The sequence below is a fragment of the Sebastes fasciatus genome, chromosome 4 (assembly GCF_043250625.1).
Source record: "Sebastes fasciatus isolate fSebFas1 chromosome 4, fSebFas1.pri, whole genome shotgun sequence".
NCBI lineage: Eukaryota > Metazoa > Chordata > Actinopteri > Perciformes > Sebastidae > Sebastes > Sebastes fasciatus.
The window spans coordinates 27,379,687-27,401,352 of NC_133798.1; the positions used below are offsets into that span (position 1 = coordinate 27,379,687).

The 21,666-nt window shown below is 38.9% G+C and overlaps 1 protein-coding gene and 1 long non-coding RNA gene across 3 annotated transcripts; both read left to right on the forward strand.

The window, feature by feature from the left end:
- The first annotated feature begins 3,406 nt into the window (after positions 1-3,406).
- tbc1d15 (TBC1 domain family, member 15) lies at positions 3,407-17,455 on the forward strand. Of its 2 annotated transcripts, none has more exons than XM_074633292.1 (17): positions 3,407-3,486; positions 4,586-4,687; positions 5,541-5,615; positions 6,339-6,480; positions 6,877-7,084; positions 8,567-8,669; positions 9,053-9,250; positions 9,515-9,643; positions 10,193-10,296; positions 10,402-10,496; positions 10,610-10,726; positions 10,825-10,925; positions 13,196-13,295; positions 13,644-13,741; positions 13,863-13,979; positions 14,205-14,291; positions 15,458-17,455. In XM_074633292.1, exons 1-17 carry the CDS (start codon positions 3,463-3,465, stop codon positions 15,620-15,622), a joined length of 1,965 nt encoding a protein of 654 aa, XP_074489393.1. In that variant the 5' UTR covers positions 3,407-3,462; the 3' UTR covers positions 15,623-17,455. The 2 variants fall into 2 exon arrangements, with proteins under 2 accessions (XP_074489393.1, XP_074489394.1); XM_074633293.1 differs by having other exon boundaries at positions 9,056-9,250.
- On the forward strand, positions 7,092-8,496 carry LOC141766422 (uncharacterized). The gene is made up of 3 exons (XR_012593627.1): positions 7,092-7,303; positions 7,468-8,397; positions 8,483-8,496. It is a non-coding gene; the product is annotated as an uncharacterized LOC141766422 (long non-coding RNA).
- Positions 17,456-21,666: the final 4,211 nt, after the last annotated feature.

Sequence of the window (21,666 nt, forward strand, 5' to 3'; positions counted from 1 at the left end):
GAATAAAGTTGTAATTTTACAAGAAAAAAGTCTTAATATTACGAGAATAAAGTCGTAATTTTACGAGAAAAAAAGTCGTAATCTTACGAGAATAAAGTCGTAATTTTACGATAACAAAGTCGTAATATAACGAGAATAAAGTTGTAATTTTACGAGGAAAAAAAGTCGTAATATTACGAGAATAAAGTTGTAATTTTACAAGAAAAAAGTTGTAATATTACGAGAATAAAGTCGTAATTTTACGAGAAAAAAAGTCGTAATCTTACGAGAATAAAGTCGTAATTTTACGATAACAAAGTTGTAATATAACGAGAATAAAGTTGTAATTTTACGAGGAAAAAAAGTCGTAATATTACGAGAATAAAGTTGTAATTTTACAAGAAAAAAGTCTTAATATTACGAGAATAAAGTCGTAATATAACGAGAAAAAAAGTCGTAATCTTACGAGAATAAAGTCGTAATTTTACGATAACAAAGTCGTAATATTACGAGAATAAAGTTGTAATTTTACAAGAAAAAAGTTGTAATATTACGAGAATAAAGTCGTAATTTTACAATAATAAAGTCGTAACTTTAGGAGAAAAAAAGTCGTAATATTATGAGGATAAAGTCGCAATTTTACAAGAAAAAGTTGTAATATTACGAGAATAAAGTTCTAATTTTACAAAAAAAAAGTCGTAATATTACAAGAATAAAGTCGTAATTTTACGTGAATTTTTTTTTTAATATTACGAGAATAAAGTTGTAATTTTACAAGAAAAAAGTTGTAATATTACGAGAATAAAGTCGTAATTTTACGAGAAAAAAAGTCGTAATCTTACGAGAATAAAGTCGTAATTTTACGATAACAAAGTTGTAATATAACGAGAATAAAGTTGTAATTTTACGAGGAAAAAAAGTCGTAATATTACGAGAATAAAGTTGTAATTTTACAAGAAAAAAGTCTTAATATTACGAGAATAAAGTCGTAATTTTACGAGAAAAAAAGTCGTAATCTTACGAGAATAAAGTCGTAATTTTACGATAACAAAGTCGTAATATAACGAGAATAAAGTTGTAATTTTACGAGGAAAAAAAGTCGTAATATTACGAGAATAAAGTTGTAATTTTACAAGAAAAAAGTTGTAATATTACGAGAATAAAGTCGTAATTTTACAATAATAAAGTCGTAACTTTAGGAGAAAAAAAGTCGTAATATTATGAGGATAAAGTCGCAATTTTACAAGAAAAAGTTGTAATATTACGAGAATAAAGTTCTAATTTTACAAAAAAAAAGTCGTAATATTACAAGAATAAAGTCGTAATTTTACGTGAATTTTTTTTTTAATATTACGAGAATGAAGTCGTAATTTTATGAGAAAAAAGTAGTAATATTACGAGAATAAAGTCGTCATTTTACGAGAAAACAAGTCGTAATATTACGAGAATAAAGTCATAAGTATTACGTGTTATTTTAGAGGGGAAATAGAGCAGCGGGCCGCCTGTGTGAAAATGAGGAACGTGAAGCATCTTGTGAAGTTATACTTAGTACAGTTTTCACAAATAAGGAAATACTTAATCTTTTGGTACGTCAGCACCACATTATCATCAGTATCAGGACCTTGAAAAGATTGTGCAAGAAACTGCATTTATTCTGAAGAAATAAACCGAGACAAACAGCTGCTACCCATCCAGAAGCAGGCTCAGGCTGCTATGTCCTCTTGCCCATTTTGTTGGTTGCTGGTAATATGTTTTCCTAATATTATGACTTTTTTCTCGTAAAATTACGACTTTTTCTCATAATATTACGACTTTTTTTCTCGTAAAGTTATGACTTTATTCTCGTAATAAAAATCCTGATTTTTTTTTTCCCTCAATGTGGCCCTAATATTCTGTCATACTATAACCCTCATTTAGTGAGTTATTTTGTAGAACATCTATTAAATCAAAGTGTACTTTAATCTCTTTGAGGCCTTGAATCAAATGCCTTCTTTCTTCCTCATATCTCTCACAATGCAATATTACATGCTCCACCGTTTCTTCTAGTTCACAATAATTACATCTACCTGTGTCATGTTTACCTAGTTTAAATAGTGTGCTGTTTAGTCCAGTGTGTCCAAATCTAAGTCTTGATATGAATGTCTCATCTCTCCTGTTCCTTCATCTGTGTATTACTGTAATTATTACATCTGTGTAATATCTGTGTAATACTGTTATTATTACATCTGTGTAATACTATAATTATTACATCTGTGTTTTACTTTAATTATTACATCTGTGTATTGCTGTATTTATTACATCTGTGTAATATCTGTGTAATACTGTAATTATTACTGTCGCTGACCTCCAAGTTTACATCACTTCCTGTCCCTCGGGTCAAACAGGACTATTCGTCCGCAGCCCAGAGACCTTCTTTTCTGCTGCTCGCATCCAACTCTCATGATACAAAACGAGACTGAGAGACAGGAAGCTGTCCATATAAGGGTCCCTAACGTCATATACAGTCTTTTTTTTAAATGGCTTTATTTAAAAAGTTCAATACAGTAGTTACATAAACATGTTCAGATTTTCAATTGCAAAAAAATCTGCAAATTATTTTACAGTATAAAAAAATATTACAACTTTTTTCTCTTAATATTACAACTTTTTTTCTCGTAAAGTTATAACTGTATTCTCTTAATATTACAACTTTTTTTCTCATAAAGTTATAACTTTATTCTCGTGATATTACAACTTTTTTTCTTGTAAAGTTATGACTTTATTCTCGTAATATTACAACTTTTTTCTCGTAAAGTTATGACTTAATTCCCTTAATATTACAACTTTTTTTCTCGTAAAGTTATAATTTTATTCTCGAAATATTACAACTTTTTTTTCTCGTAGTTATGACTTTATTCTCGTAATATTACAACTTTTTTTCTCGTAAAGTTATAACTTTATTCTCGAAATATTACAACTTTTTTTTCTTGTAAAGTTATGACTTTATTCTCGTAATATTAAGACTTTTTTATCATAAAGTTATAACTTTATTCTCGTAATATTACAAAAAAATTCTCATAAAGTTATAATTTTATTCTCATAAAATTACAACTTTTTTTTCTCGTTATATTACAACTTTTTTTCTTGTAAAGTTATGACTTTATTCTCATAATATTACAACTTTTTTTTCTCATAATATTATGACTTTATTCTCGAAATCTCTGATTTTTTTCCTCCCCTCAATGTGGCCCTAATAATCCGTCGTATGATATAACAACATATAACATATAATAGTAATAATAATACATAACTGAAAATACTGAAATACATATACTATGTCTATATTTTCCTAAACTAAACAAAAAAATAATACACTGAAAAAGTGATGACGCAGTGCGCATGCGTACCACAGCTCTCCAAACCGGAAGCTGATTTGTCAATTTTGTTTTGGAAGTTGACAGGCACGTGAGCTGCTGACGTCACCAGCAGACAGAAAGCAGCGACATGGCGACGGAGTCTCCTCTAAAGGTAAAAACACTCTGTTACAGCTGTTATCATGATCAAATAACACACTAGTATAGTACATATAAAGTCTCTCCATATATATTACATAGCTATGAGTGCTTCAGTAGCAGGGCTGAGCAGTTAGAGCAGGTTAGCTAGTGTTAGCTGCTATGCTAGCTAGCTGTATTGTAACGACATCATCATCAGAGTGTCAGACTGCCACGAGAGCACTGCTGTGAACTACACCCTGTAGACAACAACAACAACACCACCACCACCACCCGTCTGGAGGTTCACTTCTTTATAGACTCCCAGAGGCTCCTACACCACCAGGCTAGAAGTTGTGTTAACATTAGCATGCTGCTAACAGAGCTAGCTGGTTGTTTACAGACTGGGCCCCTGAGAGAAGTCCCAGAACCGGTCACTAGTTCAGCTAGTTTCTACACCAGTAAAGAAAAAACACACCTCAGATGGTTGTTACTGTGTTCCTAGCTCCACACTGTTAGTTAGCTAACGTTTAGTGAGGCAAACACCTACCTAGCAGGGTAGCAAACACCTGTTTTACTATCAAAACAACAGTAAGACGAGCTGAACTTCCACAACAGTGTGACTGAGACCAGCTGAAACCAAGAAACCTCTCAAACACACTATAGAACACTGTGAAAGTCAAATATAACAATTATGTACAGGAAGTAAGGAGAGCTGATTTCACATAGTGTGACTAAAACCAGCTGAAAATACACCACAGAGTCCACTGTGATAATGTAAAATATATGTATGTATCATCTATCAATATCATGTTAGTTGACTGAATATCAATTAAGTACATTACATTCGAACACCTGTTTTACTATCAAAACAACAATAAGACGAGTTGAACTCCACAACACAGTGTGACTGAGACCAGCTGAGAGCAAGTAACCTGTCAAACACACTATAGAACACTGTGAAAGTCAAATATAACAATTATGTACTTCCTGTACATAATTGTTATATTTGTGTACAGGAAGTAAGGAGAGCTGATTTCATACCAATAATGAAAGCGAAACTCAAAATGATGTGTTCATATTTTTCTTGTTACATGATGTAATTTGTTGACTTTAACGTAACGTCTGTCACACAGGTCATATTTGAACATGAAGGAGTCTTCATCCATCCGAGCAGTGATGAAGACGGCCTCGAGCAGGATTTACTCATATCGGGCTCCCTGCGGATTGTTGACAAGGTAAAACTATTCATAGATCACACATGGGCTGCAACTACAGACTATTTTTCATTATTAATTCACGTACAGATTATTTTCTAGTCGTGTCTATAAATTCAGAAAGTTCCCAGAGTCCAGAGTGACGTCTTCAAATGTCTCGTTTTCTATCTGACCAACAATCAAAAACCCAAAGACATCAGTTAACATATGAGAAGCTGAAACCAGTAGATTGTAGGGGTGGGAAAACAATTGATTCACCTGTGTATCGATTTTTTAATTTATATTTATAAATAGATGTTTTAATGCCAGAATCGATATATTTGCTTAATTTGAGTCTATGTGGAGGTAGAAGGAAGTTACCGCTTTTATTGTTGTAGTCTGAGTAACGTGACGTTATATCCATTCTGTATCCGTCAACCAAAACAAACCGCAGCCAGCCGAAACAAGAAAGTATAAAACGTTTAAGGGTCTGCGTGAATACAACCTGCACCCTCCCATTTTAAATCCAAAGTGGTAAACACTACACATACAGTAAAGTATGGAAACACTTTGGGTTTCACACATTGCAGGAAAAGCAGAACTAGACATCGTGGTTAGCATATTCATATCTGTAGATACCTCTGCAACACAACACAACACATAGACGTCAACACTTTGACCTCTTCACTCTCTGCTGATAATGTTGGTTCATTTATTTCATTCTGGCCACATCTGACACGCTGCATCTTTAATTGATTCTGAGAATCATTACCTGTTCATTTTCTGCAATTAATGGACAGATTTTTTCAGCTCTACGTGGGTGATGAGATGGTGTGGTGGTTCCTGGTTGGATGGTAAATATCCTGATGACATGTTGTCTCTCTCTCCATGTCAGGATGCTGAAGTCCTGGTGGAGTACAGACCTCTGGAAGACACAGTCGACCCATCAAACATGCTGTGTGCTGGAAAGGTAACACTGTGTCTTCTTCACTTCATAGAACTACATAGAGAACTGCATATAGAACTACAGACCCACTACACATATACAATTACATATACAACTATATATTAGGGATGCTATTTCACTTTTTTTTTTAAAACGATAACCGACCCTTGTTAACCATCAAGATTAGTGCGTCTCATGCAGTGACATTACTCTGTCTGCCCGCAACTTCCTGTATCTGCAACGCCAGCTCAGACTCTGTTAAGGTGGGCTGTTAAGGTGGACCAGCTATTTTCCTTTAAGTGACGAGCCGCTCCTCTGAGTTTTGCTCAACTTTTTAATTAATTTAAAAAGCTGAGCGGTTAAAATTATTAATGTTGGTTAACGGTTAAACGTTAATTATTAACATTCCTACTACATATAAATAGAACATTTAAAGTATTTTTGGGTCTTTATTGACAGCCGAGAGTTGAAAGATGACAGGAAACAATAACATGGACCAAAAGGTTTGCTGACAGACTAACTGGGAACATTGTGGTTTATGATCAGCACCTTAACCCCCCCCCCCCCCCCCACCCCCCCCCCCACACCCCCACACCCCCACACCCCAGACCACCAGGGGGCAGCAGCATTCCACTTTGAACTGGTTCATCATCTCTTTCCAGCGTAGAAACCAGAAGCATCCAGATATCTGAGAAAAGTTGAGTCCATTTCAGCTAATAGATAAAATGTCACTGTGTGTTTTATCAGGACTCCAGTTCAGTCATGGAGTGGGACCAGTGTTCAGGTGGGAAGTCCCACCAGCTGTTAGAAAGCCAGCACAGCTACGAGACAGAGTGGGACATGGTCAACGCTGTGTCCTTCAAGAAGAGAACCTGCACAAACGGAGAGGGTGAGTGTCTTTAACCTACATTAACTCCAGTCACCAGAGAAACACCGCAAACATTTACTATCTGCTGGTAACATGATGGAACTAGTTTCAATTTAATTTAATTTAATTAGATTTAATTTAATTTAATATTTTTCATGAGCTTCACGTCCAAATTCTGAAGCTCCTGATTCTAAACTATAAAGTTGATTAGTTTAAATTATACATCTGATATGAATGTGACTTTTTAAGTGACAGAGGTCATCTCTAGAGAAGCTGTCTCACTCTGTTGGAGGTGTTGGAACTACAGAAACACTCTGATTGTACAGTGGTGTTACAGAGTGGATCTATATATGTGGAGTGGATATATATACGTCTATAAATGAGTGGGTGTTCTGATTCCTGTCTCTGGTCCGTCAGGCTCTCTGAACCACAGCCATGAGAGGAGCCGGGGTGCGTTCAGCTTCAGTGTCGGTGACCTCCGGTCCATCACAGTGAAGGAAGAAGGTTGGACCTTCCTGCTCCTCAAACTGAAGGAGTCCTGCTCCTCCCCGCCTGCTCTGCACTTCCACCAGGGCGGCAGCAGAGAGTTCCTGGACACCCTGAGGACGTTCGCTCTGCTCACCGAGTGAGTACACTACACTGTGTATACCAGGGGTTCTCAAAGGTTTTGGGGCCGGTGATCCAGATATTTTGGCTTAATTTTTGGGGATAGATATTGTCTATACAACCAATGAGTTTATGATTAAATAAAGAGCATAAAATTGTATTTATTTAGCAATGGTCTGTTATACGTAGCAAAGAAATAACAGACTGTAGAACGCCGTGATTGACCAATCAGAATCGAGTATTCAACATAGCCGTGTAATAAATTTAGTTACATTCCACCACTGCTAGAGCAGAAAATAGTTTACTAGAGCACAAAGTTCTTCAGAGATCTAGAACCACCTAGGTCTAGATCTGGCCTCTTAATGTTGCTCCAGATTGATGCATTTACCTTTTTAAAATGAGGGTCAAGTCCTGTGAGAAACACTGCAGTTTGATAGATGAAAATAAGATGAACCATGAAACAACAACAATGATAAATAGTAATGGTTCCACATCGTTTCGCTGCTGGTTTCTATGTTACATGACTCCGTGGACGTCAGCCAGTCAGGACATGTCGTCCTCTGTGAACCAGATATCATGTCACATTATTCTCCTAAGGACACAGATCTCACTGCAGATAGCTGTTATTAAAGTTCTTATCCAAGCCTTTCATTATGAAACTGTCAGCATCAGAAACACCTGCAGCACCAGTCTGACGTCCTGCTGACTGTCTGTCTCCTGATTGGCTGCAGAGATCAATGAAAAAACAAAAAGGTTGACTGGATGTTACTTTGAAGTAACCTGCTTCCAGACCGCTGAGTCACTGTCGAGTTTTACAGAGAATCACATAACAAATAATAAGGAAGTGAAAGTTTTAAGAAAGGCTTTTTTGTTAAGAGGTCCTCTTTAAGAAGTTATACATTTTTAATAGACTATTAAAAGATAAAAGTAAGCTTCATTTTCTTTTTTTCCTTTAGGTTTCAATCACACGTTATTTATAGTTACATTTTCGGTCTGCTATACGTAGCAACGGTCTGCTTTACATAACAACGGTCTGTTATACGTAGCAGCAGTCTGTTATACGTAGCGACGGTCTGTTATACGTAGCAACGGTCTGTTATAAAGAAATAACAGACGTTAGAGCTCTGTGATTGACCAATCAGAATCGAGTATTCAACAAAACCGTGTAATAAATCAGATTAATGTTCTTTCAGTTGACTAATGGTTGCAGCTCTAGTTCACATGTCGATGATTCAGACCTCATGTTGTCCGACTGATTGTCTCTGTTGCTTCTTTCTAAATAGAGTTTTATTGATTAAAGTCAGTTTGTGTGTAAATCAGTGTGTTGTGTGTGTAACTCAGTGTGTTGTGCGTGTAAATCAGTGTATGGTGTATGGTGTATGGTGTGTGTGTGTGTGTGTGTGTGAATGTGAATCAGTGTGTTGTGTGTGTGTAAATCAGTGTGTATATCAGTGTGTGTTGTGTGTAAATCAGTGTGTTGTGTGTGTGTGTGTGTTTGCAGGGCTCCAGAGGATGACACCTGTCTGTTGGTCAGCTCTCCTAACAGAGCTCTGTCTCAGTCCTTTGAGAACCTGCTGGACGACAACAACTTTGGCCTCGTTAATGTAAGAAACTAAATCACTCTAAAACCTCAGAGTCAACACATTCTTTCTCACAGAATGGGAATATTATGCAGCGAGAAGGCAACATTTTTATCAGAGTAAGGTTGATTTTAATGATCTTTCACACGGTGAATAAAGTGTCCCTCCATATACTGACTCAAATATTCCCCCATGCTGGATGCTGCTCTGGGTCAACAGGATCCTGGTAGCTGGTCCAATCTATTCACATCTCTTATTGAGCTGATGAAGTGTGAAGAGTTTTGATGTGAAATATTGGCACACGACTATTTCACAGTTTCATGTCATTTATTCGGTACGCCGTATAAATGTAAAATAATAAAAATGGTTATGATGAGCTGGATGCTAATAGGACCGTTTATTTCCAGCAGAAGTTCAGGAAGGATCCGTACGTCACCACACTGGGGGGCTTCTCTAAAGTCACCAACTACATCTTCGATGCCTTCCGGGGGACAGAGGAGCAGCACCAGCGCCCCCCGGAGGAGGTGGCCGACCTGCTGGGGGAGGTCATCCCGGGACTGGAGATCAACCAGCAGGAAGAGCCCGGCTTTGAGGTCATCACCAGGGTGAGACCAGGCTACCAGTCACACTGTTCACTACTGCTTCTGCTGGAACAACATCACATCACACTTTAATTATTATCATTATCATTATCATTATCATTATCATTATTATTATTATTATTATTATTATTATTATTATTATTGTCATTATTATTGTTGTTATTATTCAGTTTATTATTATTATGATGATGATGATTATTATCATTATTATTATTATTATTATAAATAATATTACTCAGTCTCTCTGTCTCACCTTTGTCCCCTCAGATCGACCTGGGGACGAGGCCTGAGGTGATGAGGAGGGAGCCTCTGTCAGCGGAGGACTGGACCAGACACCAGGATCCAGAGGGGAGGATGATCAACATCCCACGGCTCAAACAAGACATCTTCAAAGGAGTGAGTTGACTCATCAGGGACTCTGTCTCATCATGTCTGTCTCTGTAGGGACTCTGTCTCATCATGTCTGTTCGTACAGGGACTCTGTCTTATAATGTCTGTCTCTACAGGGACTCTGTCTCATCATGTCTGTCTCTGTAGGGACCCTGTCTCATCATGTCTGTCTGAACAGGGACTCTGTGTGATCATGTCTGTCCCTACAGGGACTCTCTGTCATTATGTCTGTCTCTACAGGGACTCTGTCTCATCATGTCTGTCTCTACAGAGACTCTGTCTCATCATGTCTGTCTCTACACGGACTCTGTGTCATTATGTCTGTCTCTACAGGGACTCTGTCTCATCATGTATGTCTGTACAGGGACTCTGTCTCATCATGTCTGTCTCTACAGGGACTCTGTCTGTCTGTACGGGGCTCTGTCTCATCATGTCTGTCTCTACAGGGGCTCTGCCTCATCATGTCTGTCTCTACAGGGACTCTGTCTCATCATGTCTGTCTGTATGGGGCTCTGTCTCTGCAGGGACTCTGTCTCATCATGTCTGTCTCCACAGGGACTCTGTCACTCTTTGAGGAAAGAGGCCTGGAAGTTCCTGCTGGGTTATGTCCCCTGGGACAGCACGCTGGAAGAGAGGAAAGTCCTGCAGAGAGCCAAAACGTAGGACTCTTCTTTAATATGGACAGAGACACTCAGTGTCAACTTTATTAGGAACCCCTGCTGGTTGATGTTGACCTGTCCCCTGTGTCCTCTGTGTTGTGACAGTGATGAGTACTTTAGGATGAAGCTGCAGTGGAAGTCCGTCAGTGAGGAACAGGAGAGGAGGAACTCAAAGCTGAGGGACTACAAGAGTCTGATAGGTGACGTCTCCGTCCTTCAAGATTCAAGATTCCTTTATTTTTCATTTTTATGTTCCACATAAAAATGAAATTGTGTTTCACACATCCACCGTCTGCTTTCTTCCTGTCTTCAGAGAAAGACGTGAACAGAACAGACAGAACCAACAGGTTCTACGAGGGCATCGATAACCCGGGTCTGGTCCTCCTCCACGACATCCTGATGACCTACTGCATGTACGACTTTGACCTGGGTGAGTCCAATAGAACCACTTCTGTTGTGATAAAGTTTGGACCAATCCGAGTGTGACGTTCCTCGGAGACGGAGATTGAGGTGTTGGTGTGTCTTCAGGTTACGTCCAGGGGATGAGCGACCTGCTGTCTCCCATCCTCTACGTGATGGAGAACGAGGTGGACGCCTTCTGGTGTTTTGTCTCCTTCATGGACCAGATGGTGAGTTAAACACTTATATATATATATAAATTATATTAAACATACATATACGTATATATATATGTATGTATACTGTGTATGTGTATATATATACCTACAGTATATACACATATATACAGTATATATACATATGTATATTTATGTATGTATACATATATCTATGTATAAACTGTATGTATACATATACAGTATATACAGTGAAAAACCATTTTTGTATTTAGATCTTTAGAACTTTAGAACTTTAGATCTTTAGATCTTTAGAACTTTAAATCTTTAGATCTTTAGAACTTTAGATCCTTAGATCCTTAGAACTTTAGATTGTTAGAACTTTAGATCTTTAGAACTTTGGATCTTTAGAACTTTAGATCTTCAGAACTTTAGATATTTAGAACTTTAGATCCTTAGAACTTTAGATCCTTAGAACTTTAGATTGTTAGAACTTTAGATCTTTAGAACTTTAGATCTTTAGAATTTTAGATTGTTAGAACTTTGGATCTTTAGAACTTTAGAACTTTAGATCTTTAGAACTTTAGAACTTTAGATCATTAGAACTTTAGATCCTTAGAACTTTCGATTGTTAGAACTTTCGATCTTTAGAACTTTAGATCTTTAGAACTTTAGAACTTTAGATCTTTAGAACTTTAGAACTTTAGATCTTTAGAACTTTAGAACTTTGGATCTTTAGAACTTTAGATCTTTAGAACTTTAGATCTTTAGAACTTTAGATCTTTAGAACTTTAGATCTTTTGAACTTTAGAATTTTAGATCTTTAGAACTTTAGAACTTTAGATCCATAGAACTTTAGATTGTTAGAACTTTAGAACTTTAGAACTGTTGATCTTTAGATCTTTAGAACTTTAAATCTTTAGAACTTTAGATCTTTAGAACTTTAGAACTTTAGATCCTTAGATCCTTAGAACTTTAGATTGTTAGAACTTTAGATCTTTAGAACTTTGGATCTTTAGAACTTTAGATCTTTAGATCTTTAGAATTTTAGAACTTTAGAATTTTAGATCTTTAGAACTTTAGAACTTTAGATCCTTAGAACTTTAGATCCTTAGAACTTTAGATTGTTAGAACTTTAGATCTTTAGAACTTTGGATCTTTAGAACTTTAGATCTTTAGAACTTTAGATCTTTAGAACTTTAGATCTTTAGAACTTTAGATCTTTTGAACTTTAGAATTTTAGATCTTTAGAACTTTAGAACTTTAGATCCATAGAACTTTAGATTGTTAGAACTTTAGAACTTTAGAACTGTTGATCTTTAGATCTTTAGAACTTTAAATCTTTAGAACTTTAGATCTTTAGAACTTTAGAACTTTAGATCCTTAGATCCTTAGAACTTTAGATTGTTAGAACTTTAGATCTTTAGAACTTTGGATCTTTAGAACTTTAGATCTTTAGATCTTTAGAATTTTAGAACTTTAGAATTTTAGATCTTTAGAACTTTAGAACTTTAGATCCTTAGAACTTTAGATCCTTAGAACTTTAGATTGTTAGAACTTTAGATCTTTAGAACTTTGGATCTTTAGAACTTTAGATCTTCAGAACTTTAGAACTTTAGATCTTTAGAACTTTCGATCTTTAGAACTTTAGAACTTTCGATCTTTAGAACTTTAGAACTTTGGATCTTTAGAACTTTAGATCTTTAGAACTTTAGATCTTTAGAACTTTAGATCTTTAGAACTTTAGATCTTTTGAACTTTAGAATTTTAGATCTTTAGAACTTTAGATCCATAGAACTTTAGATTGTTAGAACTTTAGAACTTTAGAACTTTAGAACTGTAGATCTTTAGATCTTTAGAACTTTAAATCTTTAGAACTTTAGATCTTTAGAACTTTAGAACTTTAGATCCTTAGATCCTTAGATCCTTAGAACTTTAGATTGTTAGAACTTTAGATCTTTAGAACTTTGGATCTTTAGAACTTTAGATCTTTAGAACTTTAGAACTTTAGATCTTTAGAATTTTAGAACTTTAGAATTTTAGATCTTTAGAACTTTAGAACTTTAGATCCTTAGAACTTTAGATCCTTAGAACTTTAGATTGTTAGAACTTTGGATCTTTAGAACTTTAGATCTTTAGAACTTTAGAACTTTAGAACTTTAGATCTTTTGAACTTTAGAATTTTAGATCTTTAGAACTTTAGAACTTTAGATCCATAGAACTTTAGATTGTTAGAACTTTAGAACTTTAGAACTGTAGATCTTTAGAACTTTAGATCTTTAGAACTTTAGAACTTTAGATATGTTCCTGTTGTTGTTTTGCAGCACCAGAACTTTGAGGAGCAGATGCAGGGTATGAAGACCCAGCTGATCCAGCTCAGTACGCTGCTCAGACTGCTGGACTTGGCCTTCTGGAACTACCTCGGTACATCAACTCTACTACATATAGTACTCTGTATGATGAACTACAGTGTGGCAGATATTTAAACATGATAAACATACCATCATCACCATCATCACCATCATCTGCTCTTGTCTCTGTCCATTAATGATCTGTTTGTATTTAATATCACATATAACCAGATTCATTCATGTAGCGCCTTCAAACCAACGTTACAGAGCCCTTCACAATAAAAGCATCTAGTATAAAAGATGTGTCGAAACAAACAACAAAAAAACACTATTTTCAGGGTTGTTTTCTCGTAAACGTCGTAGTTGGATAGTAGTTGGTGTGACGGCGTTAACATCCATGTCTGTGGCTCCTTGTTTGCAGAGTCTCAGGATTCAGGTTACCTGTATTTCTGTTTCCGCTGGTTGCTGATCCGATTCAAGAGAGAGCTCAACTTCCAGGACGTTCTGCGACTCTGGGAGGTGAGTTTCTTCTTCTTCTTCTGTGGTGGGTCTGGATCTCTGTCACAGTGAAGTCATCAGTGATGTCTATAGAGCAGATAGCAGCTGTCTGTACCTGTGTGTGCCCCCCCCACCCTCCCAGGTGATGTGGACCGGTCTGCCCTGTCAGAACTTCCACCTGCTGGTCTGCTGCGCCATCCTGGACTCAGAGAAACACAAGATCATGGAGGAGAACTACGGCTTCAACGAAATCCTCAAGGTGACGACACTCTCACTATATAGACACTAGAGACGTATATATGTATGTGTATATACACTGTCACTACATAGACACTAAAGACATATATACAGTATGTATGTGTATTTATTAGGGGTGGAAAAAAATTTGATTGACCTACAGTATCATGATTTTTTTTTATGATTTTGAAATAGATGTTTGTGAGGGAAATGTCTTTATTCTTTAATTTTGCTGTTTGTGTTGCAGCACATTAATGAGCTCTCCATGAAGCTGGACGTAGAGGAGATCCTCCAGAAAGCAGAAGGCATCAGTCAGCAGATTCACAGCTGTAAGGTACGTCAGCATTCAGCCAACATGTCACTCCACCCACACTGAGGTCACATGATCACACCTGAAGGCCATGACATGTGGCTGAAAGCTCCAGAAAAACCAAGAGGATCCAAAGACAGCTGAGATAAGTGTTCCACCCCGCTGTGTCTCTCAGCTGTGGGATCACTAGCAGTCAGTCTGTGTTGGGACCAAACGGGCAGTAAAAGGGGTTCTGACAACGTGAGTCACTGCAACCACAACAGCTCGTTAAATATGATGCAGTTTGGTGCAGCAGTATGAGAGATTAGCTGTGGACAGACACAGAGATGCACCTTCACCATCCTTCTTATTATCCTATATGTCAGAAAACCAAATGACATCGTGTCTGGGTTCATAACATCACCCGGCGGCGAGCTGTATTCACATACAGTGTCATCACACTGACTGTTTCTAGCAGCCACACGTTGCTACTGAGGTATGAACCCAAAATAAACAGATTGTGCAGTGATTTAATATCAATAAACAGATCAAAATGATGCTGAAATAACTACATAATGATGCTGATTTGTAAAAAGTCTGAACTCATGCTTTGTCAGGTCTGTTACCAAGACGACAAGCAAACGACTTATAAAATGCTTGTTTTCTGAATGGAGTTTGGATGGATCAGTGCCAGGCTATGCAGCTGCTCCATCAACACTCAACATAAAGTCATCTAGGCATAAATACAGCAGCAACGTTGTTGTTTCTACCATAGACAGTCTGTGGTTTCTACACAGAGTTTGGTCCGGTCTCAGTACAGTTATGACGTACTATCGTAGCTCTGGGTGACCACAGACACAAACAAGATTTATTTCCTCCATTTCTGATTCATCAACGTCAGGACGTCAGTGAGGACAGGAGGACAATCTCAACGCTGAGAGGCTTTCACCACACATCGGCACAAGAATTTCTAGCAGGATTAAATCCATAATATTCATGATTTAAATGTGTATTATTGAGGAAGATGATATGAAACAAGAAGCCGTCTGTGTGACCTTCAGGTAACTTTCTGAACGGTTTATATAAATTATATAAAATAACATTAAACATTGTTTGTGTGTAGAGACGCTGCATCTTCAGACTTGTGATGTGCATTGTATATGTATCGTGACCTGTATGATGATGTGTACCATGTGGTCCCTGTTGCTCAGGACGTGCCTCACTCCATCAGCATCATCCTGGGCCTGGACCAGGTCTGTGACTCTGGACCGTCTCCAGCTCTCCGGCCGACCCAGCGAGCCGACGCCTGCTCTAACGGACTCTTGAGAGGAAGCAGCTCTCACAGCAACGGCTGCAAAGTGGCCTTCATATCGTAGTGAATAGCAGAGACTGACTCAGTGTGTCAGCAGGAGGACGCCACGTCGCCACGGCAACACACAGGAAGAAGAGCGGGAGAATGTAAAAAGGATTTAAGATTATTCAGAATCTTATTTTTGTAATTTCTTGTACCATTATTGTCTCTTTCATTCAGATCAGTCATTCCCTCTGTCCATGTCCTCTAAAGCTCCATTCAGACAGTGAGTTAACTAGAGATATGACTACAGGTTATTATGGTCTGTTATAGACCATAGGGAGTCTGTTCTTCATAACTCAGTGTATTACTACAGTAGCTGGGGGTCAAAGGGGTAGTTCAGGTGTTTCTCAGTGTAGTTGTATGATAGTCAGCGTGTTACTACAGTAGAATCAGACAGGAGAACCAGCACGGATCAGATCAATGTCCTGCTGTGGAAGGGGGCAGCAGCTAAATGCATTTTACACACCTAAAAACATCTATATCAGTTTAAGTGGACGCTATATTTAGAATCATATTTCGCTGTTTTACCTCGCCGTGAGACCGCTATATAGTGTATGTTTCAGACCGGGAACTGAAGCCGTTATCTATGCTCCGAGAGCAACCAGACTCCATTGAAAAAAAAACCAGTAATTATACCTTGTTTGACTAACCAATGGATGCAGCGGTAGACCAGCAACTCCCCTGTTCTGAGAGGTAAAATTATGTTTTTTTTTCAATGAAGTCTGGTGATTAAAGCAGCTGTAGACGGGAGCAGCAGGAAAACATGTTTCAGACACCTAAAAACTTCTATAAGAGGTGAAAATATTCGAAATATAGCGTTCACTTAAACTGATATAGATGTTTTTAGGTGTGTAAAATGCGTTTAGCTGCTGCCCCCTTCCACAGCAGGACATTGATCTGCTGCCGGATCTTCCTGCCTCTACACTGTCTGATTCTACAGTAGTAATACACTGAGAACACCAGAACGATCCTTTAACTGACAGGAGGTGGCTGTAGGAGGAGGAGGAGCAGGAGGAGCAGGAGGAGGAGTAGGAGGAGGTCTGAATGGAGCTTTAGAGGTGTTTTATCTCCTCAGTGAACTCATCATGTCCAACATGATGAAGACAAACAGATCAAACTACTCTAACGCTCATTAACCTCCCTCAGTATTCATTAATATCGTCTAAAATGGAATAAAAGAAGATGTTAACGTGGACGAGCAGTTTCCCCTGATGTGATGACAATTTTTGATTTGTGTTTTTATACGGTGAGGGTCCTTTTATTGACTCTTAAAGAAACACTGCCACATTTTGGAACTAAACCTGGTTTGTTGTTGGGAGTTAAATGAGAGGATTACATATATATATATATATATATAAATATATACATATACACAAATAATACGTTCTAGATGATTTATTAAAGGATTATTCACTTCTGTCACTCCTGATGACACCGTATATAAACTTTTTACAAGTTTCATCCAGATGTGCGAATATTAACTGGATTTCCAGGGAATCATGCTGTTTTTGAAAAGGCTTTAACGTCTCCAGAGTTAACAGCTGGTGGAGCTACAGATACAAACTGTGACTACCTGCAGGGCCTCAGTCACACCTGTGGTTGCCATGGTAACAGCAGGTGAGGTTTAGTCAACAGCAGATACTCAGTTTGTAGTGCACACAGTGACAAAATGTGAAAATGTTCCTTTAACAGCAACACAATCAGACCTCTGCTGTTCCTGTTTCATTCTGACAGCAATCACAGTCTCATTACAACATCCAATAAATCTGGTTATTAATAAAGTTATCTTTAAAAGACAGCCGACACTTTTATTATAGATGACATGGAAATAAATCTTTTCTTTAAACTCTTTAAACTTATTTTAATTCTTTATTTTAATTTTTCAACCGTATGCAATGTTATTGTCTGAATCTTGTTAGCATTGTTTGCCATCAAGATTTTGCGATATCTTGATATTAATTTGGGGAAAGTGACATATCTGATAGCTCGCTAGTCTTGTTGTTAAACATACTGTCAAATTATATTTACGGTTTGTTATTGACATTTAATCTTGCTAGCATAACGATAGCTTTATGCTAACATAATGTTAGCTTTCTGGCTCGTTCGTAGCTGAGTCAAAGGGTTCTATGAGCTGAGCGGACTAGATGTCGTATCTAAGGTCCGTCCTATTTACTGGAGCAGTGAACCATGTTTCCATTGCATGAGAACATTATGGGATGGTAACGATTGTTCCAGGTACCCTCAGGGTTACCAGGGAAACGGAGTGAAAAACTTTTTGTTGCAAAACGTATGAAAAAATAAAATCATGGTCTTTTTTTTTTTTTTTGTTCTTTGGCAAGTGACCGTGGTATAAGCGGGATAAGGCCCGACGAGGTGTCCATAATCAGGAATTAATTCTGGCTTTCCTGTCGTCCATTAATTTGTGATAATTGACATCTCGGTGGGCATTATCCCTGACTTAAACTCTTTACACTTCTGTTAAACACTTTAAACTTGACAGAGGTCCATTTGTTGACCAGGTGGTCTCCTAAAAATTGCGTTAAAAACAAACATACTTAATTTGAGCCAAACCATTATGTTTTGTTAAACCTAACACTACTTGATGTGAAACATTAAAGGGACTCTATGTAAGAATCAGAAATTACTAGTTAACAGCGACACCTGTGGCCGTTAAGTCAACGAAAGTCAGCTTCCTGTTGCTCGCGCTCACGCTTGTGCTCGCTCTACATAGACATGAACGAGCATTGCTCAAAACAGTGAGGCGACACACATCAGCTAAAACCACAATATCACTCTATATTTCACCTGCTTGGCAGTAATGTTAGCTGACCAGACGAAGGTCTCTCCATGAATCACTGCTGATCCTAGTGTTGGCTTTTCCTGCTTCAGCCTCCCGACCGCGGTCGGAGGGAACGGGAGACACCGGAGTTTTGGTCGGAGACGATAACGTTTCTCGTTGAGGAGCCCCATCACTTCACAAGACACAGAAAACCTTTGTTGGTCTGGAGGAGCTGCAGCATTTATTTCTGCACAAACGTCCACTCTACATTCACTAGATATTCTCAGAGCTAAACTAACTTGTCTGCAGTGTGTACTGTGCGCACATGCACATGAGAGTGGATCGAAAGAGCGAGGGGAACGAGCACAGTGTGTGATTGAAGGCAAGCAGGCAGAGGAGCAGAGTACAGCAGAGACTCCGGCCCTGGAGACCAAAGCTACGGTCTCCCCCGTATCCTCCGACCATGGCCAACACTGTTTAACAGACGGGCCTCACTAGATAGAACTTGGCGGTTTTGGTGCTTCCGTGTAGTTAATGGTGGAGTCTGAGTCTGAACAGCGTAGCCACACGTGAGCGTGCATGGGACAACGACCCGCAATGATTTATACGAGTAAGAAGTTACAAACAGTCCCTTTAAATATACATATGACCTAAAACATCAACAGTGTTTGAAATGATGAATATTTACGCAGCCATAGAGAGAGAACTACATAAATGGAGGCCAACGTTTCTCAACATGTCTTGATAAAGTAAAGTTCCTTCAGCAGCCGGCGGCTGGAGTGAATCTCTACCAGAATTATTTAGTGATTTAATTCGTGCCCACAAATGAATGTAATGAAACCGAGGGAATGAATTAGTAAACGGTGGTCGTAAATATTCACATTCAACAGTGAAATAAACGACTTTAACATCAGACACATTTCATTTAAATTCTTCTCCTGCAGAAATGTCAGACTGACTGAAGAGCTGCTTGTCTCCAAATGTCACTTCAGCTGCTTTCATGTGTGTGATGGATGAGTCTGCCTCCTCCTCCTCCTCTTCCTCCTCCTCATCCTTTGATGGGAGACATTTGGCGTTGAAGGCGGAGGAAGGTATCACCTGCAATCTGCTCATAAAGCTTCATCAGAGCGAGAACAAAGCAGCCGATGCGTCTCCAGCCATCTCACCGCTCTTTCATTTCCTGTTTGGCAGGAAATTGTGTGAGCAGGCGGCCGATAGCGGCGACTTATCGAGCCTCCATCTCTCTGGCTTTTATTGAGGTGGAGGTTGCTTTGTGTGGACTGACTGTCAGTCAGTTCCACCTGCTCACAGCCAGCTCAGACCTGTTTACCTGCTGCAAACACTCTGGCCTATAGCGCTCCGGACCAGTCGTTTATAAAACTGGTTTTAGCTGTAAACAAAAGTCAGACCTGATATATAACATGTTAAACAGCTTTAGAGGAGCTTTACCTTTCAAGTCTTTGTGCTAAGCTAAGCTAGCCAGCTGCTGGCTGTAGCTTCATATTTAGCGTAGAGACATGAGAGAGAGTGGTATCACTCTAAACCAGTGGTCTCAAACTCAATTTACCTGGGGGCCGCTGGAGGCAGAGTCTGGGTGAGGCTGGGCCGCATCAGGTATTCCACAAAAAAATCTTTGTTAAAAAAAAAAAAATCTTCTCAAACGTCATTATTAACAGTTCTTTAACTTGAATGGGTTCTTCTGAACATGAACGGTTCTTCTGAACACGAACTGTCCTGAACATGAATGGAACATTGAAGAACATGAACGGTTCTTCTGAACATGGCCTCTATTGCGTCTCCCACTTTTCCTGAAATTGTCTGTGCTTGTCACCAACCTTTCTCTTCACTGCAGGCTTTGAAAAAGACATGATTGGGGCTGTGTGACAAGATATATATTCATTCCACTTGGTGTAAAGTTGTGCCTGCTGTGTTTGTGTTGCTCTGCAATTACACCACCAAACCGCTAGTTGGCGGCGGCGTCTCTATGAGTTTCCTTCTTCTTCTTGTACTACAAACAGAAACTGAGGGAGTTGGAGCTAATAACTGTTGAACCACAGAACTTTTACTGACATTACTGCAACGCCGAAAAGAGAAAATATATCTGAATGGATTTGTGTGAACAAACATTGAAAAGATGGAGGCAGAGAGAAGTAGAACTTGGTCCTGGCCGCTCAGCATCGCTGAGAGACTGGACCAATCACAGCTGTTGCGGTCTGCGTCGCCGCGACGTGTAGTTACATTTCTGGAGAGGTGCACGTCAGGCTACGGCGTCGATTCAACGCAGAAGTATAAATCAAGCTTTAATCAAGTTTATGCGATGTTACACGGGCGCCGCCATAGTTGTTGTGAAATGTTTCTCTGCTTGCATCAAGCCCGGCCGATTGCCCGCCCCCGGGAGCCATATACCCCACTGTGATTGGTAGGTTCGTTCAGCTCGGGCTCGCGCAACAAAGGGACCTTCCACGGCAAACTGCCATTCACATAAAACTCGCAGGCCGAGGGCGCCTGGTTAGCTCAGTTGGTAGAGCGGGCGCCCATGTAACAAGACTTGGTCCTGACCGCGGCGGCCCGGGTTCGAATCCGGCCTGTGGCCCTTTCCGCATCCACTCTCTCTCCCCCCTTTCCAAGACTCTATCCACTGTCCTGTCAATAAAAATGAAAAAATGCCCCCCAAAAAAAAAACTTTATAAAAAAAAAAAAAAAAATTTGCGGGCCGCACTAACATTAAACTTTCATATCAAGGTGGGGGCCACAAAATATCGTCTTGCGGGCCGCAATTGGCCCGCGGGCCGCGAGTTTGAGACCCCTGCTCTAAACCATAGGCTTTAAATAAAGATGGACGACATGACATGGCATCCCCAATAGTGAAGCCAAAACATCTGGCCACAGTACACGTCCTAAGCCCCCCCCTCCATGTTCAAGTCAAAGTACACATCAAATAAGATGCTTTCTGTCATTTTAGGTTCTGATCACACTGATATTTGTTCACATGTTTCCACTTATGTATTTATTTCCAGAAAAAAAGGTGTAAAATGTAAAGTTATTTAGGGGAGGAGCACCAACAGCAGCCAACAGGCGTGGCCTCCCTGGGTCAGTATATACAAGGCCTATAGAAAGGAAGCTGGGTCACGCGTCATGAACGCGTCATATCTTTGGGCGTATAACACATGCGTAGTAAAATCTGGTCAGCACTCGCCAAAATTGAGCCAATCGCAACGCACGACCGCAGCTTCAGTTACACTGCGCATGTGTCATACCCCATACCCCAAGAGCCATGACCGCCTGTG

Coding starts and splice junctions, on each gene's coding strand:
- tbc1d15 (XM_074633292.1), top strand. CDS start 3,463: ATGGCGACGGAGTCTCCTCTAAAG. Junction 9,644..10,192: donor AACAAGACATCTTCAAAGGA/GTGAGTTGACTC, acceptor CTGTCTCCACAG/GGACTCTGTCACTCTTTGAG. Junction 10,497..10,609: donor GGACTACAAGAGTCTGATAG/GTGACGTCTCCG, acceptor TCCTGTCTTCAG/AGAAAGACGTGAACAGAACA.